General features: G+C 32.7%; 1 protein-coding gene and 1 long non-coding RNA gene across 2 annotated transcripts; one reads left to right on the plus strand and one right to left on the minus strand.

Annotated features, from left to right (window-relative positions):
• Positions 1-9,129: 9,129 nt before the first annotated feature.
• Positions 9,130-13,982, plus strand: LOC142608723 (uncharacterized). The gene is made up of 7 exons (XM_075780413.1): positions 9,130-9,153; positions 10,121-10,318; positions 10,401-10,478; positions 12,697-12,762; positions 12,982-13,042; positions 13,124-13,354; positions 13,846-13,982. Exons 1-7 carry the CDS (start codon positions 9,130-9,132, stop codon positions 13,980-13,982), a joined length of 795 nt encoding a protein of 264 aa, XP_075636528.1.
• A 9,763-nt stretch (positions 13,983-23,745) lies between these two features.
• On the minus strand, positions 23,746-26,565 carry LOC142611082 (uncharacterized). Its single transcript, XR_012839948.1, has 3 exons — positions 26,413-26,565; positions 25,640-25,772; positions 23,746-24,027 (listed from the first exon to the last, which is right to left on the minus strand). It is a non-coding gene; the product is annotated as an uncharacterized LOC142611082 (long non-coding RNA).
• Between the last annotated feature and the right edge of the window lie 695 nt (positions 26,566-27,260).

Raw genomic sequence — 27,260 nt, forward strand, 5'->3', positions numbered from 1 at the left:
AGTTATTAACCATATTGGTTTTTCATTAGTTTTTAAGTTAATAAAAACCTTAATTATACATTTTTTTTTTTTACCTTTACACACACACACACACACACACACACATATAATGTGAATCTTTACACATTCCTTTAAGTAAACTCTATATATTACACTTCTTTGAATGCTTAAAACTATAGACTACTGCTTCATAATGATACTGGTTAATTAATTTTGTCATTTTTTTAATGATCTTATTTGTAATGCTTTTTACTATTATCATATATTTACCAACTGATGATTTGCATAACAAAGACGTTAAATGAGAGGTAGCATCATTCATTAAATTTTCAAAAGTAATAGCGTATGAATATTATATATATATATATATATATATATATATATATATATATATATATATATATATATATATATATATATCAAGGTTAAATGAAATGTCAAAAAAGGGATTTTAAAATTTTCTAACTTTATTTCTTATGCAATTTCTACTATTATAAGAGAACATCTCTTTTTTAGTTATGATTAGGAATATGGTTTCCATAGTTAGAGTTTGATTAGTTTTAAGTTTAAATTTAGTACTATGACTGTATTTAATTGTCGATTATTGATTTAATTTTTAAGTGAATTTAATGGTTTATTTTACTGCACTGTAAAGTTTTTAATGTTTTCCATATGGTCATCTCTATTTTATATTTTTTATTTCTTCTTACAACGTCTTTGCTTTCCAATTAACAGTTACTAATTGATATTTGATTTTTTTTTTATCTACTCTTTATTACTTTGTATTTTTTTTACCATCTCTCTCTCTCTCTCTCTCTCTCTCTCTCTCTCTCTCTCTCTCTCTCTCTATCCATTGGCAACCTATCGTTTTGCAAAATTTTGATGATGATTCTATGATATTAAATATGCATTATTAGTTTTTCTTTTTTAATTTAGTGTTTCTAAATTGACATTTATTTTGTATTCTATTTTTCCTTTGATGCATTGGGTGTGAGAATAAGTGTTTCACTGGCATTACTCCACTTTATGAGGAAAATTTTATTTATTGAATTCAAGAAAAATATTATATGTTTAATTTTTTAAAATAAAAAAGGAGAGGAAATATGAATAATTTAATGATATATATGAGGGATGCGGCTAAATTTAAATGTTGAATAAAATAGTATAAGAAGAAAAAAAAAAGTAAAAATAAAATATATAACAATAAACACTAACTTGTCAAAATCATTCTATGTAATATAATAATATTATATTCTTATATACTATCTTTAATTCTTTATAATGTAATAGGATAACATTTAACAATCAAAGTGAATAAAAAAAAAAAAAAACTTAAAACACAAAACATAAAACTAAATCACATCAACCCAAAATAGAGTTCTAAAGAACACAAAACTTTATCAAGCTTGATAGGCCAAGAATATATTGACCCCTTGTGATAAATTAATTGATTAATTAGCCAAATTAATTAATTAATCCAATTACATGCAAAATGCGAGGTAGCACAAACAAATCACCAACTAAGTTAATATACAACGGAAAATAAATTTGACACGGTGATTTGTTTACGAATGGGGAAAACCTCCAAGACAAAAACCCCACCGGGTGATTTTAAGGTCATCACTCCCGAGAATCCATTATTATCACAACAAGCGGTTATAAGTAAAGGAATCCTAGTACCTTATACCAACCTACAGTTGAACCCTTACCCCAATACACAATTGAACTTGTTTAATAGTGATAATCTCTCATTTACAATGCATGGCTCCTAGTACGTGACTAACCAATAGATGTGCGAATCCTAGTGCGTGAATCCTAGTGCGCGAATCCTAGTACACAACTTAATTACCAACTTGAGAAAGATGTTGGCTAAAAAGTTCTTCAGTTCATCAACACGATGAAGATCACGAAACTCCTTGGTCACAAAACCCAATGGCGTACAAATGCAGTAGCTTCTTCGAGAGAAAGATGAATTAGGGCAAACTTTGTCTCCGGTCAAAATTTGCATGAACAAAACTTTGCTCTACACTTGTGCATTGGGATTGAAGTGAAATCAGATATGAAAAATGATTTTCATAAATCTCGATAAATAGGGTATCAATCAAGCAGCTGTCGAGCATCGGGCTAAAGCAGCCTTTTAACCCTCAATAGATGCTATCTGTCGAGATAACTGTTGAGCTTTAAAATCCAATACTTCTTCACTTGTTTCTTGGATAGATTTGCATGGCTTCAATACTTGAACTTGAACTCTTGTTCCTTGAAGTATTAAACACAAGTAAAGTGCGTCTTTTTAAAGGATTAGCCAATTCTAAATGACATATGTTCCTAACAAGATTCACATGTGTCCTAACAAAGCTAAAGTAGAGATGCAATACAAGAAAATTGAGGGAAATAACCTTTTTTTGTAAGGAAAAGTTATGCCAAGAATGGAAGAGTGAATGACAAATTTATATACTAAAAGGATGATAATAAAAAGAAACAAAATAAAGGAAGATAAAGGAGAAGAGGAAGAGTGATATTAAAGTAGAAGGTTTGGGGAGATGAAAATGTAAAATGAATGAGAAATATTGGAGAAAGTGTAAATGTTAAAAAAATGAGTACAGTTTGATGAGGATAATTTTTTTATATTTGAGTTTAAGTAAAATATTATATGTTTTATTTTTTAAAACAAAAAGGGAGGGCAAATATAATTAATTTAATGATGAAGAGGATGTGGTTGAATTTCAATATTGAATAAAATAAGATGAGAAGAAAAAAAAGTAAAATTAAAAGATATAATAATAAACACTAGATTATTCAAAACATGCTATGTAATATAATAATATTATATTCTAATCTACTATCTTTAATTTTTTATAATGTAATCAAATAACATTTAACACTCAAATAGAACAAGCAATAATAATAACAACTTAAAACAAAACTAAATCGTATTAACCTAAATTAGAGTTCTAAAAAACACAAAAAATTTATCAACCTTAAAGCAGAGTTGCAAGAAAAATAAAAATCCACCAGAAAATTGAGAGAGAGAGAGAGAGAGAGAGAGAGAGATAGAGAGAAGAAGAAGAAGAAGAAGAAGAAATAACATTTTTGTGAGGAAAAACTATGCAAAGAATAGAAGAGAGAATGACAAATTTATAGTAAAAAGGAGTGAATAAGAAGAGGCAAATAAAAGAAGATGAAGGGAAAGATGAATAGTAATATTAACGCTCCATTTGTTTTGATGTAAAATATTTTACATTGAAAATGTTTTCCGTAAAATATTTTTATCTTATAGTGTTTGGCTGCATTCGTGAAAATGTTTAGGAAATCATTTTGTAAAAAATTTCTAATCTCATAACTCACCGGATCACTGCAAAGTCCAACTAGATCAAAGAAAATTCAACCAAATCAAAGCAAAATTTTGTCTAGTTGGAGCTATTGAAGCATCACCAGTAAATCCAAAGTCATAACCCAAGAAAAAAAACTGCAACAATCATCAGATCCACCCCACCAAGCTACACAAGAAACCCATCAAACATCCCATGTCATCCAAGAAGCCACTGTCAACCCACCACCGTGATAGGTGAAACCCGTACCTGAAATCCATCAAACAACCCATGTTGTTTGTCAAGCCACCATCACCTCCTCTTTGCCACCATCGACAGACACAAACTATACCCAAAATCCATCAACACAAAAGTCATCCACTCACCAAATCCACCACAATCCGACTCACCAAAAGTAGCTCCGCCACAATCCAACCTCCATAAACTCAACTTGAAAATCTTAGGTGAATGGTTCTAATCTCTTCAATCTTGGTCTTGAAGGGTGATTTTTGAAGCTGAAGAACCGGGTCAAATTCGGTGAGGAGTGGCACCACCAGTGGTCTGTCTTTGGTGGGTGTTGTCACTGGTCTCACTGGTTTTGCTTGGGAGATTTTCAGTGAGGGAGAGAAGAAGTGTGAGAGAGGGAGAGAAAGAACTGAGAAGAAGAGGAAGAAAGGATTGGGAGAGAGGGAGTCAGAATTTTGTAAAATGTTTTACAGTTGATTTTTCGGTAAAATATTTTGCAAGTTTTTACGCACAGACTTTGGTCAAAGTAAAAATATTTACAACTTTAATTATATTTTACATGCTAACAAACACTTGAAAATAGGAACATATTTTATCTCGAAACAAATAGAGTATAAAGTAGAGAGTAGTGGAAAGACAAAAATGTAAGGGAATGAGAAAAGTTGGCAAAAGTGTAAACATTTAAAAAATAAGTGAATTATAAAAAAATTATAAAAAAATTGGAAAAAAAAAAATAATGTCGTGGATGCTGATGTGACTTAACTGGAGCATAGTAACAATAAATGTATTTTCAGATAATTTCTCTTCTTTACTCTTATACCCATCACAAAAGAAGTCATACCCACCTCTTTCTCATTTCATAATTTCATAAGTGCATTTCCTTTTCCTTAACCTTCTCTCCTTCCTCCTTTCACTTCTCCTCTAAAAAATTTTGGTGCATCCGAAGAAGACCTTCTGCCCAGCCGAGGATCACAAGTCTAGCCGAAGATCAGAAATTCTAAAACCTTTGGTTCTGTCACTTTGGGTTTGTTCTTCAACTTTGGGTCTATCACTCACCTTCTTCATTTTTCTAGCTAGATCTTGTCCCAAGTGACCACCATCTCTCTCTCTCTTTCTCTCTCATGTCCATTATTGTATTGAAATGTTGCTTTGTGACCACCCATACCGTAAACTTCTCTTCAACAGATTTAGTTTAACTATCCCAAATTATCTAACCCAAAACATATAATCACATAAAACCCAAAATAAGCAAAACCCATTGATAAATAAATTCCAATTAAAAAATGGAAAGACATAGTAACAACCCAAACTTTTGAAAGAATTTCATCCCTGCAATGACCTGAAGTTTGTAGCGTAGGTTGCCTCAAAAAAGTAAAGACGAAACTGATAGGTACAAAGCAAGAGGGATAGAGACTATGAAGCACGGGTGTGTTTCGGGATTCAGGTGCGGGTACGGGTGCGGGACTCGGCAATTTTTGAAAAAGTAGGATGCGGGTGCAGCGATTAAAAAATTATTAAAAATATTTTTATTTATATTTTTAATATATTGCTAAACATACGTTTTCACATTATATAAATATATACCAAATTTAAGAGCAATAGTAAATAATAACTAGAATACAGAGAATGGGAGAGAGCCTAGCTGAAGAGGGAAGGCAGAGAGTGGGAGAGAGGCGCAAGAAAAATGAAGAGGGAGAGGGCTGGGTCTTGGTTTTTTTCCAAACGATGCGTTTGCACCTTTTTTTTTTTTCTTTTTTTTTGAATTTCGGCCGGTATCTGCCGATTTCGCCGGTATCGGTTTGCGCCCGATAAGGACTGATTTGGGCCGAATTGGCGCCGTATCGGCGCGAATCGCGCCGAAAAAATTATTTTTTTAATGCCCGACGCGGCACGAATGCGCAGGTAGCGGCATGGACGCGCAGGCAACGGCATCGCCTGTGCGTCCCCGCGTCGGGCCGCGTCGGACAGGGTGCGACGGCCCAAACGCCGCACCCGTGCTTCCCAGGATAGAGAGAGACAAGTAAGGAAATTACCATAGCCTATGGTTGAATTGATGTCGGCAAAGATCAGCCATGAATAGTTCCATAGGAGATCCTTACTCTCTCGTCGAAGCAGACATTCTGACTCAGAGGAAGGAGAGGCCAAGTGCCTGAAGAAAATGGGTTTTGTTTTGGTTGGTAAGAGGCAAGACAAATGAAATGAAAGAAAAAATGAAAGAGAAGAGGCACGCAGGTATGAGTTACTGTTTTGACATAGCACAGTAAGTGAGCCCCACCACTTTATGCACAAATTTGAGTTTTAGTGATAAGACATACACTCAAGATACGAAACCAAACAAATATTTTTTTGAAGTGACTGAAGTAGTAAAGTTAAAGATATGAGTTATAGAATTGAGTTGTGAGTGAAGCTCAAAACAAACACCCAATGATTTAATTCAACAGCTTTAACGTTTGAGACAATTGATAAAGTATCAATTTACATTACTCTGGCCATTCCACAGTGCAACAATTTCTCACTACACTTGCTCATGTTTCATCTCATTAGGGATGGAAGCAAGCTTTGACTTGGGGGGCAGTGTCCCCCCTCCCCCCAAATTTTTTTTTATAAATATTAGTATATATCCAAGTACTAATTTTATCAATTTTGTTATATAAAATTACACTTTGCTCGCCTTTAATAATATCATTAATTCTTTTAAGATTAATGCTATTGCCATAAACTTTTCTACAATATTTTTACAAACTGTTAACGTAAAAAGTTTATATTGGTTCACACTTGGCCCACTGCAATTTGTAAAAAAGTTTGTAGTTCTAACATTCCTCCTCATAAAGACCATAAAAAAGTCAATAGATCTAAAATCTAAAACAAAATATATATAAGCCCAAAAAATTAGCACAACAACAAAAATTACTAATAGTAAATCTAAAACAAAATATATAAGCCCAAAAAATTAGCACAATAACAAAAATTACTAATAGTAAATCTAAAACAAAATAAGCTCAATCAACCAATTTTACCCAACACAAAAAACTCGTCCTTTTAAAAATTTTAAATAAAATTATTTTATCCTTACCCAACATCAAAGTCACACACACCAAAAAAAAATCCTCAAACAACTAAGTAGTAGTAGAGCCAAAGGTCGGAACCACTGCACATAGCCAACAACAGACCCGCCCCCTTAACTCTAAGTCCTAACTTTGTATTTGCACCTCATCCTATGCCTTGCTACAATTTTCAGAGGATAAAGTCAATCCTCCAAATTTCCACCTCACCCTACGCATTGCTACAATTTTCGGAGGGAAAACTTCAATAGTTTGAGCTTCCGCATTTCCATTTTCTTTTCCTTGTATATTTAGTGGCTCTTCATCTCTACATACCAAGGCTCGGTCATCTTCTGGATTTTTTTTATTTATTGCTACTTCTAGAATTTGGTCCCTTTTTGCTCTTGGGACATGTCAATGCTTCCTCAGGTCCAGATTCTGTACCAGGGTCATCGCCATAACAAAGGGCTGCAACAAGATTGACATTGGAGGAAGTTTATAGGATAAAAAGAATTGTTGTCTAGCTTATAAAATGCATGTGGTAGTGTAATTGCCAAAAATTACCTAAAGTTTTGGCATCCGTACTAGGACCTTTTGCCATCTTATCATTTGCTCTTTTCAGATGCTGTGACTCATAGGGATGGCAAAAAGTACCTGACCCACAAGTACCTGGCCTGACCCGACCCTAATGGGGCGGGTTTTACCTGAGCCGCGTAATAGTAAGGTCGGGTTTAGGTTTTTAAAATAAAACCCGAAGCAAGTTTAGGTCGGGTTCGGGTTTTAGTAATATCCGACTTGAACCCAACCCGCATATATATGATATTAATTTTTTTAAAACCTAACTATAAATACACTCTTTTCCTTATCTAACCCTAAATGAGTCATTTCTCATCTCAGCCGCCTCTCTCCACTCTCAACTCTTATGCTCAAGCCTCGAGCTCTCACTTGAACTATCTCTATTGCCGGCTAATCGACCACTACCTCACACTCACTCACTCAGCCGCCGGCCATACCCTCACTCTCACTCTCTTAGTCCATCGCCGTTTCTCATAGGTTCTTCATTCTCGGCTACTCATTCTCCACTCTTTTTTTTTTTGGGTTTGTTACTTGGTTTCCTAAGTACTCTACAATAATTTGTTGTGGTGTTGAAGGTGTTGGTAGTGTGAATGGCCGAATCTGCTATGGTGGATGGGTTTTATTTTTTGTGATTTGTGCGATGGTGGATGGAAAACTACAGTAGGCTGAATTTTTGAGGTTTGTGATTGTTGGATTTATGGGTTGTTGGTGGTGGTAGGAGGCGGGGTGGCTAGATTTTTTTAGTTGGGTGCTAGGTTTGAGGTTTTTGCAGTACAACAACGGTGAATCTGGTTTTTTAATTTGCATTTGGATTGTTGATGGGTTAGATTTATCATTTGGATCCTTTTTTTTGTTGTTTTTAATTTCATAGATCAGAACATAAGATTGCAATCTTTGAGTTTGAGCTAAGTGAAATCTTGTAATCTGAGGGAAATCTTATAATCTTTGAGTTTGGTAATCTTGTAATCTGAGGGAAGGCTATATTACAATTTTTTTTTTTAATGAAAAAATCTATATAACAAATTGGGTTTTATTTTGTGTTTGTGATTTTGGGCCGGGCATGATGGGACAAGGCCTGCGAGGCCTGATGGGGTGGGTTTGGGCCCAAATAAAAAACCAGTTTATTAAACGGGCCGGGTTCGGGCCCGCGGGGCGGGTTTGGGTATAAAGAAACTCGGCCCAAACCCAATCCGTTGTTATTCCTAGTGGCTCAGACGAAAACTCCCGCATGGATAAAGGGGTCTCTCCAATCTTGTTCAGTGACAATTTAGAATGTACTAGATTTTTTTTATTGGCAAGTTATGCACCCAATGGGTCCCATATGACCTTACTCTCCACCTTATACTTGTAAAGGAAGCAGTTGCCTTTTAAGTTAGAGTTCATTGGAGTTTAGACCGTAATGTATTTACAAAAAGGAAGAAGAGAGATTGGGTTTGTTAGAGATCATCTGTTCAAGATTGAGTTTGTTAAACCAATCTTTATCAAAATTGTATTTGTAATTTTAGAATAATGGTATTTTAAACAATTTGATTTAAAATGCTTTCATTCCATTGTCTTTAGTGTTTTATTTTTGTGTTGTCATCAAGCAAATGAATAGTAATAAGTATTACATTACAATCTCTTGTATTCTTTGTAAAACCTATTTCTATTCTTATGCAATCACCATTACAGTCTACCAAACGTGCCCTTAGTATACTATTATACTTACCCTTTAAGTTTTTACCATGGCAGGTTCAATACAATTTGGTTCAAAAGGCGATAAATTTAAGTGAACTTTTTCTTATATCAAATAATTAAGGAAAAAATATTTTTAACTTCCTATATATTAGTTTTTAATTTGATTTTTTTTTCTATGAATCAAATCAAATTAAAATCAAATTAATACTACAAATTCTCACATCAATTGTATACAAAGCATAAGCTATATAAAGAATAAAATAAACTTATTTACCTTAAATATGACTTTTGCTAATAAGTATATGGTAAAAGAAAAAAAAAAAGAGTGGACTTGATGGTGACTAGTTCTCAAGAGATACTAGAGTGAAAGAGAAAACAAAGGGGTTTATTTAATTTTTAGTTAGGCATTGACAATTTTTTCAAGGGGAAAAAATATATATAGGAAACATATATTATTTTAAGTTAGCTACACATGAAAGAAAGATATTATGAACAAAATTATGGGGGTCTTTTTGCACTTGGGGCCTTGAGGGACTAAGGTGATTGCCTAAATAGCCTATATGGTAGAGGTGGACTTGGGTAGTCGTATTCTCTCTTTAAGTTGGGAGAGCTTAGTTTCATTGGCTTATTGGGCTTAAAATTGTGTCAGAACTTTTCAATTATAATTTATTAACAATTGCTCTAAGATATCCGTTAATATGACTTTTTAGAAAAAGTAAAGTTTTAAAAAGTTGCATACGAGCTAAATAAGTTGGCAAAAAACTTTGCCAAACAAGCCGAGACATGGTGATATTTAGAATTTACTAGAACAATACATCTTTAATTAATGTGACAAACAGCTGAAAAAGGAATGGAATTGAAACTATGGAGATTTCGAGTTAGAATTTCTCTGTAACGGACGTAAAGAGACAACATACCTTCAAGGGACCAAATTGCAAGTAACATATAGACGCGTATTAGATCAAACCAATAGATATCAGAGCTGAAAAGAGATGCAAACTTTGTATTTAAAATTTCTTCTGAAAATTTACAGAATGCTGAGCCTATGATGTGGAAGCCAGTCCTGTGTGTTGAGTGCATCAATCAAAAGATTCAAAACACAACTTTCAATTTCTCCTTCACTTCTCACTTTTGTTATATCATTTAGGTTCCTAAATTAATGTCTATATTTGGTTAGCCAACCTAGTGACATCTGGATTGAAGCAACTATGGCCCTGTCACCAAATCGCACTATTTTGTGCAGGACTAGAGAAATATTTTTGTTTATAGCAGGATCAAACAGTAGCAAGTCTGCAGCAATGTGAAAAGATATGCACAGGTGTATTTAAAGAACCAGAAAAAGACGAGCAGGACCCAAGCAAGACAGATTCAAAGGATGAGCAGGATTCAGAATTGCCTAAACCAACTCCCAACCGTACGACGAGTTATGCATCATTTGGTTTCCGTAAATCAAGACGAAATTTAACTGAGGTACTGAAAAGTTTTCAAATATCATTCTCTGCAATTCTGTTATGTTACTGGCTGCTTGTCTAATTGAACCTTTCCTGTTTAGGCTGAAAAGGAAGAACGGAGAATTCGTAGGGTATTAGCAAACAGAGAATCAGCCAGGCAGACCATTCGCCGTAGGCAGGTAAGCATTTAGTCATAGAGAATACTGACCTTTCTGGCTACCAGCCTCATCCTTATTATAAGTCAAGAACACTCCGTTCAGTATTGCTGCATGCAAGTGACCAAATAGTACTAGGGGCATTGAAAAACATTTGGGATTGGAAAATTTTGTTATAATTATACTCCAAGCAGATCCTCTTGCTGGGCATGCATTCACTTATTAAACACGTCTGTTTGATGTTTTCTTTTTGCACTAAGCCTTACGCTTTACGTATGTAACATGGACACATGCGTGAGATACCTTTTCTCCGGAGTCAAAAAAGAAAAGAAAAAAGAAAGCATTTATTGTGATGTAGAAGTCCCTTGGGAATTCTTCCTAATCTGTCTCACAATTTGCTTGGATTTTTCTGTTGAGCCTAAAGTTACAAGAAGTCTGACAAGATAATTAAAAATTGTGATGATTTAGCTGTTCTTCTGCGTCTTAAATCTTGGGATTAGACGAATCTGATGCCTAGATATGCACCTGCATCAAATATTCAAATATGCTCACTCTAGCGAATATAAAAATGGGCTTTCTTAAGTTTTGCTTTTTAGCAACATATATATATATACCATTGATCTGTCCTGGAATAACTGTGGAAAAGTAACATTTTGCTATAATGTCAATAAAAATTTATAGCCACTCTAAGTTAGCCACAAATGTTGGGTTAAACTAAATTGACTCCAGTTAATTAATTCAATTACCCAAGTTAATTAATTAGGTTAAATTACATATAAATCTTGGAAGCACCAACAAATCATCAAATAAACTAAAATGAAGCAAAAATTGAATTGCCAAGGTGATTTATTGACGAATGGGGAAAACCTTTCGCAAAGCAAAAACCTCACTGAGTGAATTTAAGGTCACCACTTCCAAAAATCTACTAATCAATAATCAAGTGGTTACAAGTATGAAAACTTTTACCACTACCCTGACCTATCCCAAAATATCAATCTATAGTTGAACTTTCGCTTCAATGCCCAATTAAACTTGATCTTGTAGCAAACTTCTTTGCTTTGCATAAATTTCCAATCTGTGACTAACTCATTTACAAAGATCCTAGTACGTAACTAACTCTAGAAACTTGATTGATTGTTGTTGACTTTAAAGTTCTTCAATACTTCATAAACAATGAAGATCAGGAAGCACTTAGTTACAAAACCCTAAGGCGTATAAATGCAGTAGCTTCACATTGAGTATATGAATTCTAGGTCTCTGTTTCCGTACTTTGACTTTTAAAATAAGCTATATATATGACTAGGGTTGAGGAGAGAGAAACCCTAATTATTCAAGTTATCATGGGCCAAATTTCAGATTTGAGAATTATGAAATCGTAATTCTTGATAGATTGAGATTGTGTTGAGATTCTTCAATAATCCTCGATAGCAACTAGTGTTAGCTTTAATGAATCAGTTTTTCTTCACTTGTAACTTCATGTCTTTAATAATACCACTTGATATGTTTGAACAACATACTTTTTGATACATTAAAATCAACTTAGATCTACCTAATTACAAGTAAACTGTGTTTTGTCAAAAGATTAGCTAATTAAATAGAAATCATAACCCTAACAACAAAGATAAGTACATGATTTTGAAGTCTTCTTGAGAGCTTAAAGTAGGAAGCAAGAAATGGTTTTCTTTATTGTCAAGTCAAACGTGCTAGCCATAATGTAAAAGTATAACGTGTCACCACCATTGATATATAAAATATTATCAAGTGAATTTTTTTTTATTTGTCTCCATTTTACTTATCAAGATAATTTATCTATAATCCTAAAGAAAAATTATCTATAAATGAAGTACAGTGTTTGTTCCACAACAAGAAGAAATAAATTATTTGCCTTTCTTAACATAAGTTTTTTAGTAATATATGTGAAGACATTACAAAGTGTCCATTTTGTTTTTTTTTTTTTTTCCACTTAAATAAGCATTGTCTGTGGTGATGGCTAAATGAATCACTAGTCTTGAGAACCACACATTACAGAATTTGATGCATTCACAACATTTATTTATTTATTTATTTTAATTATTTTACTTTGATCAGACCAATAATGAGTTCTAGCTTTCATTTCTATAGTGCATGATATGGATCCTCTACAATTATGCTTTCATGTTATGATGTTTATGAGGATCATTTTTCTTTTGTTGAAATAATTAATTATGAGGATCATCTTCTTCTTTTTTCCCCTGGTGTCCAGGCTCTTTGTGAGGAGTTAACCAGAAAATCTGCTGGCCTACAATGGGAGAATGAAAATTTGAAGCGGGTAGGGAATGGTACCCCGAAGTTATCAATAATCTTCTTATAAAACTTCCTTTTACTCGCTCCCTCACTCTCTCTCTCTCATGGACAATGGCAAGTGGAATGGAAGTAACATAAAAAGTATTATTGTAGTACGTATATCAGTTCTCTTTTTTTTTTCTTGAACTTTCTTAAACAACGTCCCGTTACTTTGTTCACATTTTGTGACATTTCTAGTGAGAAGGAAAAGGAGCTGGCTTTGAAAAAGTATCAGTCCTTGGAGACCACAAATAAACTCTTAAAAGGAGCAAGTAAGTTACAGTTAATTTATTAGATACGTTTGATTTCGGAAGAACTACCACATATTTTGACATGCTTCCTGATTTTGCAGATGGTAAAGGCAATAAAGGTTGAGGTTGGGGAAACTCCACCTGAGCATAAGCCAGCTGATGTTGCAACCTCTACCTCTTCATCTTCAAATTGCCCTTTGTTCTTGTTTACCCGTCCTCCTCTTATGCCTGTTTTCTGGCCTTCCATCATTCCATCTCAAAATCCTGTTCCATCATTACATGGGAGACTAAGTGCCACTGTCATTCCGTCAAACATTGACATGCCAGGTACTTGTAGGCCTGATAGTTCTCAAGAACAAGATAACCACATAGATGTCAATGGGCCTAGAACCCCGTTTATGTACTGCAATATCCTTGGTTCTTCCCTCTTCCTGATCATGGGAATGGACTCCAACCTCATCCCTTCATTGGCATGGAAAATAAACAGGATGAAACTTCTCATAATACCCGATATAGTGCTAGTTCATCTTCAAATACTGTAGTACATGTAGAGAACCACTATTGCTCTTTACCCATTAATGTAAAGACAGAAACTACTGCTTCAACAGAAGACCTACTAATGACCTAAACAAGACCCAATTGGGTGCCCTTCGGATGGAGGTGGTCAGTAGTCCACTCTAAGGAGATGCTCTTTACACCTGCCCCACAAGATTGTGTCCAACCTGCATCTACTGTAAACCACGAGAACAGGCTCCAATCAGATTACACTTTGAGTAAAAAACGTTCAAAATCTTGTCATATTTGTACTGCTTTGCCAGAAAAGAAGCAAGAATCAGCCATTTACCCAAATAAGAAGCTAACGAACGCGGTTGCTGCATCAAAAGCGAGAAAGAGGAGGAAGGAACTGACAAAGCTAAAGAATCTCAATGGCCGTCAATGTCGAATGCATTGTTGAGTTTTATGGCCAAGATCTAGCTGAAGAGTACAAAAGAAAGGCTTTTTGTCCCCTACTTTTTTGTGTGGGTTTAATGCTGAGTTACAAATCTTTGGAAATTTTGCCAAGCTCAGGATGCTTAATAATAACCATAAAAGGCCCTTGAAGGCAGGCTTGTAATCTGATGTACATTGCTCAAGGTTATAACCTTTTTCTTATTCTTATAGGTTAGGTTAACATGACAAATCTGTCGTATATATAGGTATATATAAGGATAGTTTGTAATAATGATGTGGTAGTTTGGAGAATATGGTTTCATAAAGTGAAAATTCAAGTTCTGAAATTTCTAAGTAAAAATTTGAAAATCAGTATTTTCGATCGGTCGAAGTTTTGGCTCGATCGATCGAAATGGGTAAGAAAATAATTCTGGAGTCTCTAGATTTCTTAATCACTGTTTAATTCTTGTTCGACCGATTGAAAAAGACATTCGATCAATCGAAAATCGTGAAACATGATTTTCTGCAGAATTTTCTGGTGATTGTTCAGAAAGGTTGAAGAGGTTTCAAGCTTTGTTAACGGTTTTATGAAACATTTTAACCTTTTATACATGTCTTTTGATGAAATATAACCTATGGGTATAAATAGAGACTTGTGTTCACTTGAAAAACACAAAAAATAGTAAGTTTGAGAGAAACACAAAAAATTTTATGGTCATTCTCCAGAATTGCTATCTGTAAAACCCAACATCTTGTAACAAATTTGCGATAACCCTTTAGCAACAATAGTATGGGGGCAAATATTGACTAAGGAAAACGATATAGTGCCTCCAAGTTATCGATTTTTTGTTTGTCTTTTATGTTAACTGATGCTGCCAAAAATTGTCAGTAAGTTGCACGGTCCTCATATGCTCTAGACAAGACCTGCACAACACGAAAAGAAGAAGACCTTAAGAGGGTACTGGTGTAGTACTGGCCAAAGACTTTCCGAAGGTTAAGTTAAAGAACTATTTTCACAACTCTAGAGTGCCAGAGCTAGGATCAATCCTACGTACCTTGGTTTGTGAGGGTTTTGGAGTTTTTATAGTAGCGTAGGGCTAACATTCATTTCTTGGCTTAGAAGATTTTTCCTTGTGGGAGAGATCTTTAATTTGCGTATCTTGTGGAATCCTTTCCTTGTAGGAGCCCATTTGATTAGGGTTTATCGTGAGGCACAAGATATTTTCTTATATACTCATACATGAAGCCCAAGCAAAAGACATGTTGGACTCGTCAAAAGTTTCTTTCACCCCGATCAGCTTCATCCCATCAACTTCTCATTCTGTCTATGTCTTCTAGTTGTCTCATCCATGCATCGATGATCTTAAGGCGCACTCTTCAGCCTTGAGATAGAACCATCAATTTCATGGTGTCGTTTGCGGGTGCACAAACAAAGTCATCAGATACAACAGGCCCGTTAGCTTTACTTAGACTTCAAGAATTACCCTTATCATTAACCTTGTTCTTTCATTATTATTTTGTGTAATATCCCCAAAAATCTTCAAGGAAGGGAGAAGAGTGATTCTTCAAGAAAGTATTATTTCCGAGTGGTTTATCCTAGGAAATTTTGCCTTATAAATGAGTACAAAGATGAATGGAACAATACTGCCATTCTTCTGGGCTTTTAGTTAGAAAAGGGCAGCAAACGAGATCACAGGGTGCTAACGTATTGTAACCATACATCATGAGTCATGACTTGTATTACTTTTGCAGCAAGAGAAGAGTTCATCAGTGAGGTTTAGCTAATGGTATTGAACTACTCATTTTAGTTCTTCAGAAGAAGTTAAAGAGCTGTTTAAATTATTAAATTTGAGAGTAAAGCAATTTGTTAGGAGTAAAACATGGGGGAGTGGAATTCGAGTAGTTTGTTAGGAGTAAAACGTGGGAGTGGAATTCAAATGTGGTAGGTTTTTAAAAAAAAAAATAAATTAAATGTCTCTTAAATATATGTAGTTCAAATTACTTTTATAGATTTAATTATTTATTGTTTAGAGTAGTGCTTAATAAATTTAGGGGTAAGGCAAGTACGTGGGGAGTTTTTTAAGCTATTGAGAAGAAGTAGGAATTTATATCTAGTAAGACATTTCAATGTAGAATTAGGAATTTAAATCAACGTAAAAGTAGGAGTTTATTAGAAATAGAAATACATTTCAACGTAGATGTACAAATTTATTATTTTTGTCAATTTACTATTTTAACCCCATTTTTTAGTTTGAGGTAGTGGTATTTTTTACAAAAAAAAAAAGCAATAACTAACTTTCTTTTGTCAATTTACTATTGTAACCTCATTTTTAAATTATTGGTTAATTAATTTAGGGGTATTTTTGACAGGAAAAAAAGCAATAACTAACTTTCTGAATCTTCTTAAATTAATTAACCAACAATTTAAAAATGAGGTTAAAATAGTAAATTGGCAAATAAAAGTCAGTTATTACTTTTTTTATTGTCAAAAATACCCCTACCTAAAACTTGAAAATGGGGTTAAAATAGTAAATTGACAAAAATAATAAATTTCTACGTCTACGTTGAAATGCCTTCTTGCTTCTAATAAACTCCTACTTTCACGTTGATTTAAATTCCTACATCTACTCACTAACTCCCTACAAAATAGGATCACTCTTTTGTTAGTTTTAAAACTCTTCTAATTTACAAAATTCACCCCACGTATTCATCACACTCTTAGATTTTTTTTTTTTTTTTTTGTGATTGGAAAAAGTAGAAATTTCAAATTATAATAAATGCAAATTATTAATCTTTACCCAAAAATAGAAGAGCCTTTGAGCACGCGAGCGTGTACTCAGAGGCTAATATTATTTTAATGAGTTGGATGTAAAAATATAAATTGGAATGTTGGAGGAGTTGTAAAATGAGATGGTAAAAAAATATATAAAATAGGTAAAACTGATAAACTGGAATGCTAATGCTCTTAGTGAGTGTTTGGATCCAACTTATTCACGGCTGCGTTTTCTTCTTGCTCGTTTTTTTTTTTTTTTTTAAGCCGCAATTGTTGACTTTTTTCCCTTGAACAATGCACCGGTGCACTGTTTACAGGACCCACAAACTTCACTTTTCAGCAACATTTTCATTAAAAATAGGTCCCATGACACTATTTACACATTTAAAAATTATTTTGCTACAGTATTTTTAGTTTTCAACAATAAGTTCTATCCAAACGGACCCTTAGGGAGTCATGAGTAGAACTCTTAAGAAACTTATTGGTAGAACTAATATTTGAAATTCAGATTATTGGCTTGTAAGGGGAAGAGACTCAAGAGCTTATAAACACATAATTAAACTTACGTTTAATCTATATCAGACATTAAAATCATAACAAACTACTCATATATGACTATATCACAATTCTTTCTCCGTTTCAATATTCCTCCTTGAAAAAAGTCATTTTGATTTCTCTTTTATCTAAAAGCCAAAAATAATTTCATTTAGTAATTAATAATTGAAAGTAAAAAGGGAACAAAATAGTGCTTTGAAAAATTTCGGAGACTATATCACAATTCTTTCCTAGAACCAATCAAAGTACTGCTAGAAAAAAATGAAAAGTTAACCAAATGCCTTAAGGACATTGGTTTATGAAATATTTTTTAATAGAAAAAAATTTATCTTTTGACCACATTCTATATTTTTCATAAAAGTGGTATAATTGTCCGTTAACAAATACCCTAAGAATACCCATTAATCAAGCCCTTTGAAAAAAGAAGAACCAAAATCTTTATTTATATTCCACAACTTGTAGTCTATAATACGTCCTCCCCTCCCCCCCCCCCCCCCTCCCCCTCCCCCCTCTTCCTTAAAATAATGAACGTAACCTCAATTTTAAATGAAAATACAACTAATATTAATTTCTCTCAAGCCCAATTCATACTAAATTACAAATTACACTCTCTTTAAATATATCATTTTAACCTTATGGACAATGCTTTTTCTTGGTTGTACTTGTGGCACCAACAGGGATGTATGCCAAGGTTTGTTGATTTGAACTGCTTGGATAAAAATACGAGCCTAACCCTTCTATACGTGTAGCTTTGAGTTGTCTGAGCCTTCTATACATGTAGCTATTAGTTGTCTGAGCCTTCTATACATGTAGCTATTAGTTGTCTGAGCCTTTTCTATCGAGAAACTCTGCAAACACTTTTTTAAGAATCTCTGAAGTGAAGCCTTCTCTATCAAGAAACTCTACAGACACTTTTTTTTTTTTTTAGAATCTGATGTAGGACATAATCTATAATTTAATTTTTGTAATTTAATTTTGTTATTTTTATATAATTTTCATTGTTTTAGGTTTAGGGTATTTATTTCTTTTTTTAAGGTGTTTATAATACTTTTTAGGTCAAATTTGATTCCTATTATGATTAGGTATTAATTAGGATATGTTTTAGACTATATTTTCTTCTCCGGTGAATTCCAAACTATCTCTTCTTGCGAATTCAAGATTATTTTTAGAAGCAAACATGCTTTTTTTTTTCTTATTTTCTAGAAATAGACCTTCGTGGATTCGATGTTATTTTTAGAAGTAAACATGTTTTATCTCTTATTTTCTAGAAGTAAACCCTTGTGGATTCAAGATTATTTTTAGAAGCAAACATGTTTATCTCTTATTTTCTAGAAGTAGACCCTTGCGGATTCGAGATTATTTTTAGAAGCAAACTTGTTTTATTTCTTATTTTCTAGAAGTAGACATTCGTGGATTCAAAGTTATTTTTAGAAGAAAATGTATTTTATTTCTTATCTTCTAGAAGTAGAATGTTATGCTTCTTGCTGCTTTCGCACTTCGCATTAGAATACTCCTTCCCCACACGAACAGGTTGGTTGGTGGGAGTTGGAAATTAGTTTAACTAATTACTTATTAACTTTATAAATTTAGTGAGTGTAATTGAAATTTTGCAATTGACTTTAAATATTATTAGGGAGAACATGATAATTCTCATTGTATCTCAAATTTTAGTGAGTGTAATTGGACTTTGTAACTGAATTTGAATATTATTAGGGATAGCATGATAATTATCATTATACATTACTAGTAAGTTGCTCGTGCGATGTACAGATAATTTTTTGATATTTTATGTAAGACGGTTCTGAATAATATTGTACATATATTATAAAGAAAAAGTAAACTAAATTAGAGTAAAGAAATATATACATTTGAGATATTAAAAATTAGTTTAGTAGTTTCGCTGCATATTTATAACCCTCTCAAGGTAAGATTAATTTTTTTTTAAATCATGTAACCAAAGATAAATGCAAAAGAGGTACAAAACCATGAAAATCAACTAATTTGTGTTATGTACACATATTTCATACCTCGAAATGAAAGTATATCCAACTCTCTCACCATCTTGCACTCTTCGATAGTGTGAAATTAAGACATGATGTGAGCAAGTGTGTATGCATATATCTTATAGATGATTTAAAATTAAACCATGGTAGAATATGACTTTACATTGCGCATCAAATTCTCTCTCTGCTTATATACCTAAAACAAAAATTATTCAACCAAATTACTCAAACCTAAATCATATTTGAGCCCCTAATTTTAAAAAGAAAAAAGAAAAAACATATCACCCATAGGGGTTTTGGCCTCTTAATGATAGTAGGAGGGCTGTATAATAGAGGTGATGACTCTTTGGATTCCTCTTTCTCTCTATTTCAAATGTTTTGTCATTCTTAGGTCTTTTGTGTTTATAATATATAGTGAAATAATGTGTTTTATTTAACAATTTACAACATTTTTGTGTCTTTTTATCTCTCTTCAGGGCCTTATTTGGTCAGTCATAACTGTGAGGAGTGAAAAGGCCCAAATGGGCATATGGGCCTTTGGACTGTAGCATGGAAGGCCGACCTGCTCCATAATTAAACTCTACGAATTGGCCCATATGCCGAGGATCCGAGGGTACAGCCGAGGGCGAGTTTCTCCTCGGACAGATCCAAGAGAACTCAAGACTTCATTATGAAGGTCAAGGCACAACTCTAGAAAGACTAATGGTTAAAAGGGGGAGGCCCTGAACCTTCTAGATACACCAGTGTTAAAGAAAATATCAAGTGCAAAGGCTGCCACCTCCGCATTAAAGGCTTTGCACCTACCTCCCTGGCCGCATTAATGGGTAAGTAACCCCTGAACAGTAGGGCAGAAACTTCTAGTCAGGGTCCCAAAAGGCATCAGAAAAAGGGGTATTTAAGGGGGAGGAATGCAAAAGAGGGGGGGATCTCTCTCTCTCTCGCTCACTCTCTCTCTAAAGAAAAAGAAAGGAAATTAAGGATTGTAACCTGTAAGAAAGAAAGAGAAATAATACAGAGTTAGTCCTCGGTTTACATCCGAGGAGGCCTATTTGCAATTAACAATTGTTATTCATAAGTGTTTGTAACTCTCAGGCTGTTATCAAGTTCTCAGTACCTCTAACTTAGATTTCAAGCCCACACTCTACAAATTTTATTGTTTAAGGCTCATTGGGCCTGAGCCCATAATCTTCTTTGGATCCAGGTGCAATTGTGCACTTACAATAACTATTACTCCTTAATTTTTTTTTTTTAAAAAAAAAAAAATACTAAAACAGTGGGTATGCTAAAAGACATGAAGAATAGAGAAAAGTGTAGTGTAATAAGTTAATGTGAACTTTTGAGTAATTTTAAAAAAAAAAAAAAAAAAAAACTTAATGAAAGAGGTAAAAAAAAAAAAAATGCTAAATGCAAAATTGGAGTGCCACTTGGCAGAACTTCATGCACTCCCGCATGAGGTCTCTGCTTTTATATATACTAGTAAATTGCCCGTGCAATGCACGGATAATTTTGTAATATTTTATGTAAGATAGTTTTGGATAATATTGTACATATATTATAAAGAAAAATTAAACTAAATTAGAGTAAAGAAACATATACATTTTAAAATATTAAAAATTATTTTAGTAACTTCACTGCATATTTATACCCTTCTTAAGCTAAGATTAATTTATTTTTTTAAATCATGAAACCAAAAATAAATGCAAAAGAGTAACGGGACCATGAAAATCAACTAATTTGTGTTGTGTTCACATATTTCATACCATGAATGAAAGTATGCCCAAATCTTTGACCATCTTCCACTCATTGATAGTGCGACATTATAACATGGTTTGGACAAATGTGTATACATGTGTCTTATAGATGATTTAAAATTGAACCATAGTATAATATGGCTTTACATTGTGTACCAAATATTCTCTCTACTTATATACCCAAAACAAAAATTATCCAACCAAATTACCCAAACCTAAATCATATGTAAGCCCCTAATTTTAAAAAGGAAAAAAGAATACCCATAGGGGTTTCGATGTCTTGATGGTAGTGGGTGGCTTGAATAACAAAGGCAGTGACCCCTTAGATTCCTCTTTCTCTCTCTTTCAAATATTTTGTCAATCTCAGGTTTTCTATTTTGGTAATATATAGTGAAACAGTGCGTTTTATTTAACAATCCACAACATTTTTGTGTCTCTCTATCTTTCTTCATGACCTTATCTGGTTAGTTATTACTATTAGTCCTTAATTATTATTATTTAAAAAAAAAAATACTAAAACGGTAGGTGTGCTAAAAGATATGAAGAATAGAGAAAGGTGTGGTATAAGTTTAGTAAATTAATGAGATATTAATAAGCTAACAGTAAAATAAATTAATATGAACTTTTGGGTAACAATAAAAAAACTTAATGAAAGAGGTAAAAAAAAAAAAACAACAACAGCAACAACTTTGGAGTAATATAGTTCAATAAAAGTTTATAAAAGAATATTAATTTATTCCATATTATGGATGTGAAGTAATAAAGCGCTTCATTATGAAATCTTGTTTTTTTTTTTTTTTTTTATGTTTCTTCAATGCTTTGTTATTGTGGTATGGCGACTCTTGTAAAGCTTGTTAAGGGGTGTCTTATCATCATCTATTTCTTTATCTTCAATGTTTGAAGTTTGGTCCGTCCCTATTTGTTCAATTTTTGAGCTTTTATCATTTTTTTTTGTTTTATTATTTGTGTTAATCACTAATGAATTGGTATTAGATCGGAAGACTCTAGACTGGATTTTACAAAGTTTGGACTTGCAGATTTGTTGTCGCTAAGATTTTTCTTAGTTATATGCATTTATATTAAATTTTAGTGATTTGACAGTTTTTTGTAAATGTTTTTATATATATTTTTTGTTAATTTAGGAATAGTGTAGTAAAAGAGTTAATATAGCATATTAGATTGTGTATTTTTTTTTTCTTCCATACGTTTTTGTCATTTAAAGGTGCATCAAAAATCTTAGTAATTAACTGTGTAATTTTCAAAACTATCATTCAGATTGAATTCATTCAAATGCATTTTTTTTTTCATAAATTTTCTTCAAATCATGTGGGATTCCTTCTTCAATATCAATCTACATATGAGGAATTTAATAGATATTATGATAAAAAATTTTACAATAATTTAATAATTTAAAAAAGTTGTACTACAGTTTGTTTATCAACATTTATTTAGGATTGTCTTAGTATCTTGATCAAATCTCACAAAAGTTGTTTTCTCAGTTGCATCAAAAACTTTAATTCAAATCATGTATCTGAAATAGTTTGCAATTGTATATATATTAGTTATACTGTTATAGTGAAATGAATATATTATAAATATTTGGAGAGTATGTAGTTAATGTGAGTACCTCTAACCTTTGGATAGGGAGATTTTTTTTTTTTCCACATTTTGCACACCAAAACAATCCTGATTGTGGTTTGACATTCTTTCCACAGAGCACGCACGAAATGTAATACTAACCCATCATTGTAGCAATTTTGCTTATTGTTGCAATACCCTAGCAATTCACATCCTGCAATAAACTTTGACATTAATATGTATTAGTTTTTTTAATGTAAATAATATGATGTATTATTATTTTTTTCATGTAAATGATTAATATAATTTGAAATGATTAGCAAACCTGTTTCGTAAGATCTCATTCAATGCATTTTATCTCTGTTGTTGTCTTCAAATTCTTTTAAGATAAATTCTCCTATGGCTAAATTTTTATATAATAGAATAGTAAAAATAAGTTACTATGATTTATTGAGTAACATTAAAAATAACATAATAAAATGAGGTAAAAATGGCTAAATACAAAAGTAAAGCGTCTCATGGCAGAACCTCATGCACTCCTGCACGAGGTCTTTGCTTTTATATATACTAGTCACTAGCCCGTGCTATACACGGGAAATTTTGAATATTTTATTTTAATATATTATACATGTTTGTTTTCTTTATTAAGTACTAATAAATAAAAAAGTGTCAATTAATTTCATATTAACATGATATAATATTATATATGTTATCTCTAGAGTATATATGAACAAATAAATCAAGAGGGTTATTTCATAGGTTCATATTACAATTTCCACATTAAAATTGCAATAATATAACAACAAAAACTCATACAAATAAATGCGAAAGTAATTTGTTTATGCTTGTATGCTTTCACTTCTCATGGATGGAAATCTTCATTAGTGTATACGGTTGTATTTCTATATTGCTGTACATTCTGTAGAGGGATTGTATTTTTGTATGATGTAGCCTCATTTTTCACCTCAAGGTGAAGTTAAACATGACCCCAAAGTGCAAAAAAAAAAACAAATATATATATATATATATATATATATATATATATATATATATATATATATATATATATATATATATATTTGTTTTCAGGCCCTTAGCAATGTTCTTTCTTTTCCATGGTACTCTAGATACTCCCAAAAGTGCAACTTATATGCCTTGAAAAAGGAAATAACTTATTAACTTCCTTGACCATAACAAAGACCTCCCTATGAAAATGTCCACTTAACAAAATAATAATCATATTCTTTAGTATCTCTAATCCATAGTTGAAGAAAAGTGAGGTTTTAATCTTAGAGAAAATACATTTTCCACCGGTCTCTTCCTTCACCCTTTTAAAAAAATCCTCCCTATTGTAATTGATGCAAACATTAGCTCCACGATCCTTGCAAACAGCTAATTTTTCATCATTACCTGCCAAACACAATCTAAAATGTATTATACATGGAAACTAAACTTATGCATGCATTAGAAGAAAAGTGATATTGGACTATCAGCAACAATACTAAATCGCAAATGTACCAATACTCCCATGAAAATATTCATCTATTATGCATTGGAGGCACCATATATTATACATAGTTGTTAATACTATCATCAATCACATATATTGTCTAACTCCTCTTATCACAAATACTTCTGATTTTGTGGTGGGGGGGGGGAATTAAAAGAGAAAATGTGTGTTTTTTTTTTAGAAAGAGCTACAACGGCATCGTTCTCGGCTGGACCATGTTGTCCTTTATTTTATGGTTGTAGTCAATGAAATCAACACTAAGCAAGCAAGAATTTTGGTTCAAGTTGATCAAATGATGCGTGTGAAGAGTGGTAGAAAAACATCTTTGAATGTAAAATAGGATTCCACTCATCATATCATAACTTAAAGATTACTTCCAAACAGCTTTGTCACCTTAGTGAAGTCAACAACAGAAAGCATAGCGATGTAAAGGTCTATTGGCATATTAAAGACTTGCAGTAGAATTTAACTTGCCATTTTCTTTATGCCTAACATCATAAAGAGGAAAACATGACTTAATATACAAAGAAAACAGAAACTTGGAAAGAGAACAACTTCTTGATAAAATAGTATTAAAATTACTACAACTTAAATCCACCCAAAAATTACACCCATGACAAACTAAACACTTTACAATTGAACAGATACAACATAGCCTCCTCTAATAATACTTTGCCACTAAACACCCTTGCATTTTTCAAAATCCAAATATATATATAGGCAGCCCATTGCCCAAGCCAACTTGAATAATGAGGAATTACAATTAGGATGTAACCAACTGAGACTTGAGGACTAATTTGTATATGAGTTTTGACATCTGACATGATTTATATTTATAAACCAATAACCCACAGATCGGGAAAAAAATCTTAAAAATTATTAATTTCAAGAAATTTTCTAAAATTAGAATGTAGCATAAAACCAAGAATGCACAATCCAAGTATAAACCAAAAGGTGTGAGAATGAACACATAGATAGTCCAAACAATTATATTTCCAATATTCAAAACCAAGACAACATATCCCCAGTCTGCATAATGCAAAAATGCAAACCTCAAGTACAATGTCTAAGATATTTATGATTATTGTGATAAATAAAAGTAAATAAACATAAATACAGAACTTAGTGGGTCATCATCAAATATTTTATGACAGTTCATCTATATTATAATCCCAACACCTGTATAGGCTTGTAAACTACCATAAGTGCAAAAATGTCAAGTAAAACCAGTTGCTCTTAGAGGCCTTTTGTCAAACATCTAACAGATATTTGGTTAATCTAGAGGTGCTGTAATAGAGGGAAGCAATATTTCCAGTACCTAAAGAATATTTAGAATAATGGAATCTACAAATTAGAAACATATTGATACCTCCTATTAGAAGCAATAAGATTTTGGTCTTCACTATTTACATCAAGAAAAGAATTGCTAAGCATGAAAAGCCATAAAATGTTGGCTTCAAGAAGATTTATATGCTTATATAACAGTAGTGGTGAACAACGGAAAAGGCTAACCGCTATAATAGTGCTTTTTATGCTTTGCTTCTGTTTCTGCTTCTCTATTTCATCAATAGACATGATCTCTATTTCAAGTAATTCAACCTCAACATTGCAAGTGAAGGCTGTGGCCAACCCTAGGAGTATATTTCTGCAGGGAGTAAGGGAATCAATTAAGATAGCCCATTCAATTGCACACTCTATTGTCTCTGCATCTTTGTACTACATCAACCCCTCTAATTCACAAAGCCTGAAATTGTCTTTCAAAATTATATACCAAATGGCTAGGACCAAGTCCAAGTTCAATGTCAATCCCACAACCAATACTCAAGCAAATCAGTAAAAATCTCCAAGGTATGACCTTACATTCACATACCCACAATTCATTTCCAAATTTACGCTCAAGAACACCAAGCCACATCTTAATTAGATCCAAACTCATTCTCAATGAAAATTTTTAAATTTGCAGAGAAATTCCCTAACTCTAATGTCAATGCACAAACCCACCATAAATGAATCATAAAAAAAATCATACATATTTCTTAGTTTTCCCTAAACTTTCAAATACACTTGAAATCCCTAATGTAACCCAATAAAAATTATTATCTAAAACCTCCTTTCGAATTTTGAATTTATCTGTAAATCAAAGGCTCACAAATCAGTGCCTACACAGAAACCTTAAAAAAAAATCCAAATTTACAAAGGGAAGGAAACCACATTAAAATTGCAATAATATAACAACAAAAACCACTATCAGAAATTGAACTGGGAAATTTAAAGGCAACACTCACTTGGATGTGCGGAAACTAGAGAGGGACTTTCCCATTGATCCAGGATGGTTTGTTCTTGAAGAGGTATCATGAGGTAGCCTAGAGGGAAGAAGGCTTTCAGAAGAGAGAGAGAGAGAGAAACGAAGAGAGGAGCGTGTAGAGAGAAGAAGATATATGTATTCTGGATTTTTTTTTTTTTATATACTAACCCCTCACACGCGCTTCGCGCATGCCACGAGGGTTCTTTTAGTTAAAAGAAAAAACTCTATGTTTTTATTTTATATATATATATATATATATAATTTTTATTTTGAGAATCTAATTTATAAGTGAATAAAGCAATTTGAAAATTAACAGGAGAGTAATTCTATTTTTTAAGTAATATTTTAGTGGAAGTTAGAGTTGCATTTTTACCAGATTATCCTTTAGTTTTTTTCTACTTAAATATAAGGATGTAAGGGCATTTTTGAATTAAAAAATGAGAACATCATTTTTCTACCCAAGATTCAGAACGTTTAACTAATGAATTAGAACATCATTTCTTTCTCAAGCCCTTCGTCTATATTTTTACCACTTTGTTCTCTTTCTCTTTATCCGTAAAGCAAGTAAGCCTTTTTTTATTAAAACCAAATCTAACCCAAAATACCAATATAAATCATAAATAACACCCAATTGATTCTCCAAATAAAATCCAAAAACCCTAAATTTTCAAATTTAAAACAAAACTTTACCAGTAGCGATTCCGATAGTCAGGTAGTGAGTGGAGGCTTACGGAGATGACAAAAGATTTGAGTGGTGCCCTTACGGTGATAGCAGAAGATCTGGGTAGCGCCCTTCTCTCTATCTCTGTTTCTCTATTTCTCTGTCTC

Source organism: Castanea sativa, chromosome 9 (genome assembly GCF_040712315.1).
Source record: "Castanea sativa cultivar Marrone di Chiusa Pesio chromosome 9, ASM4071231v1".
Lineage (NCBI taxonomy): Eukaryota > Viridiplantae > Streptophyta > Magnoliopsida > Fagales > Fagaceae > Castanea > Castanea sativa.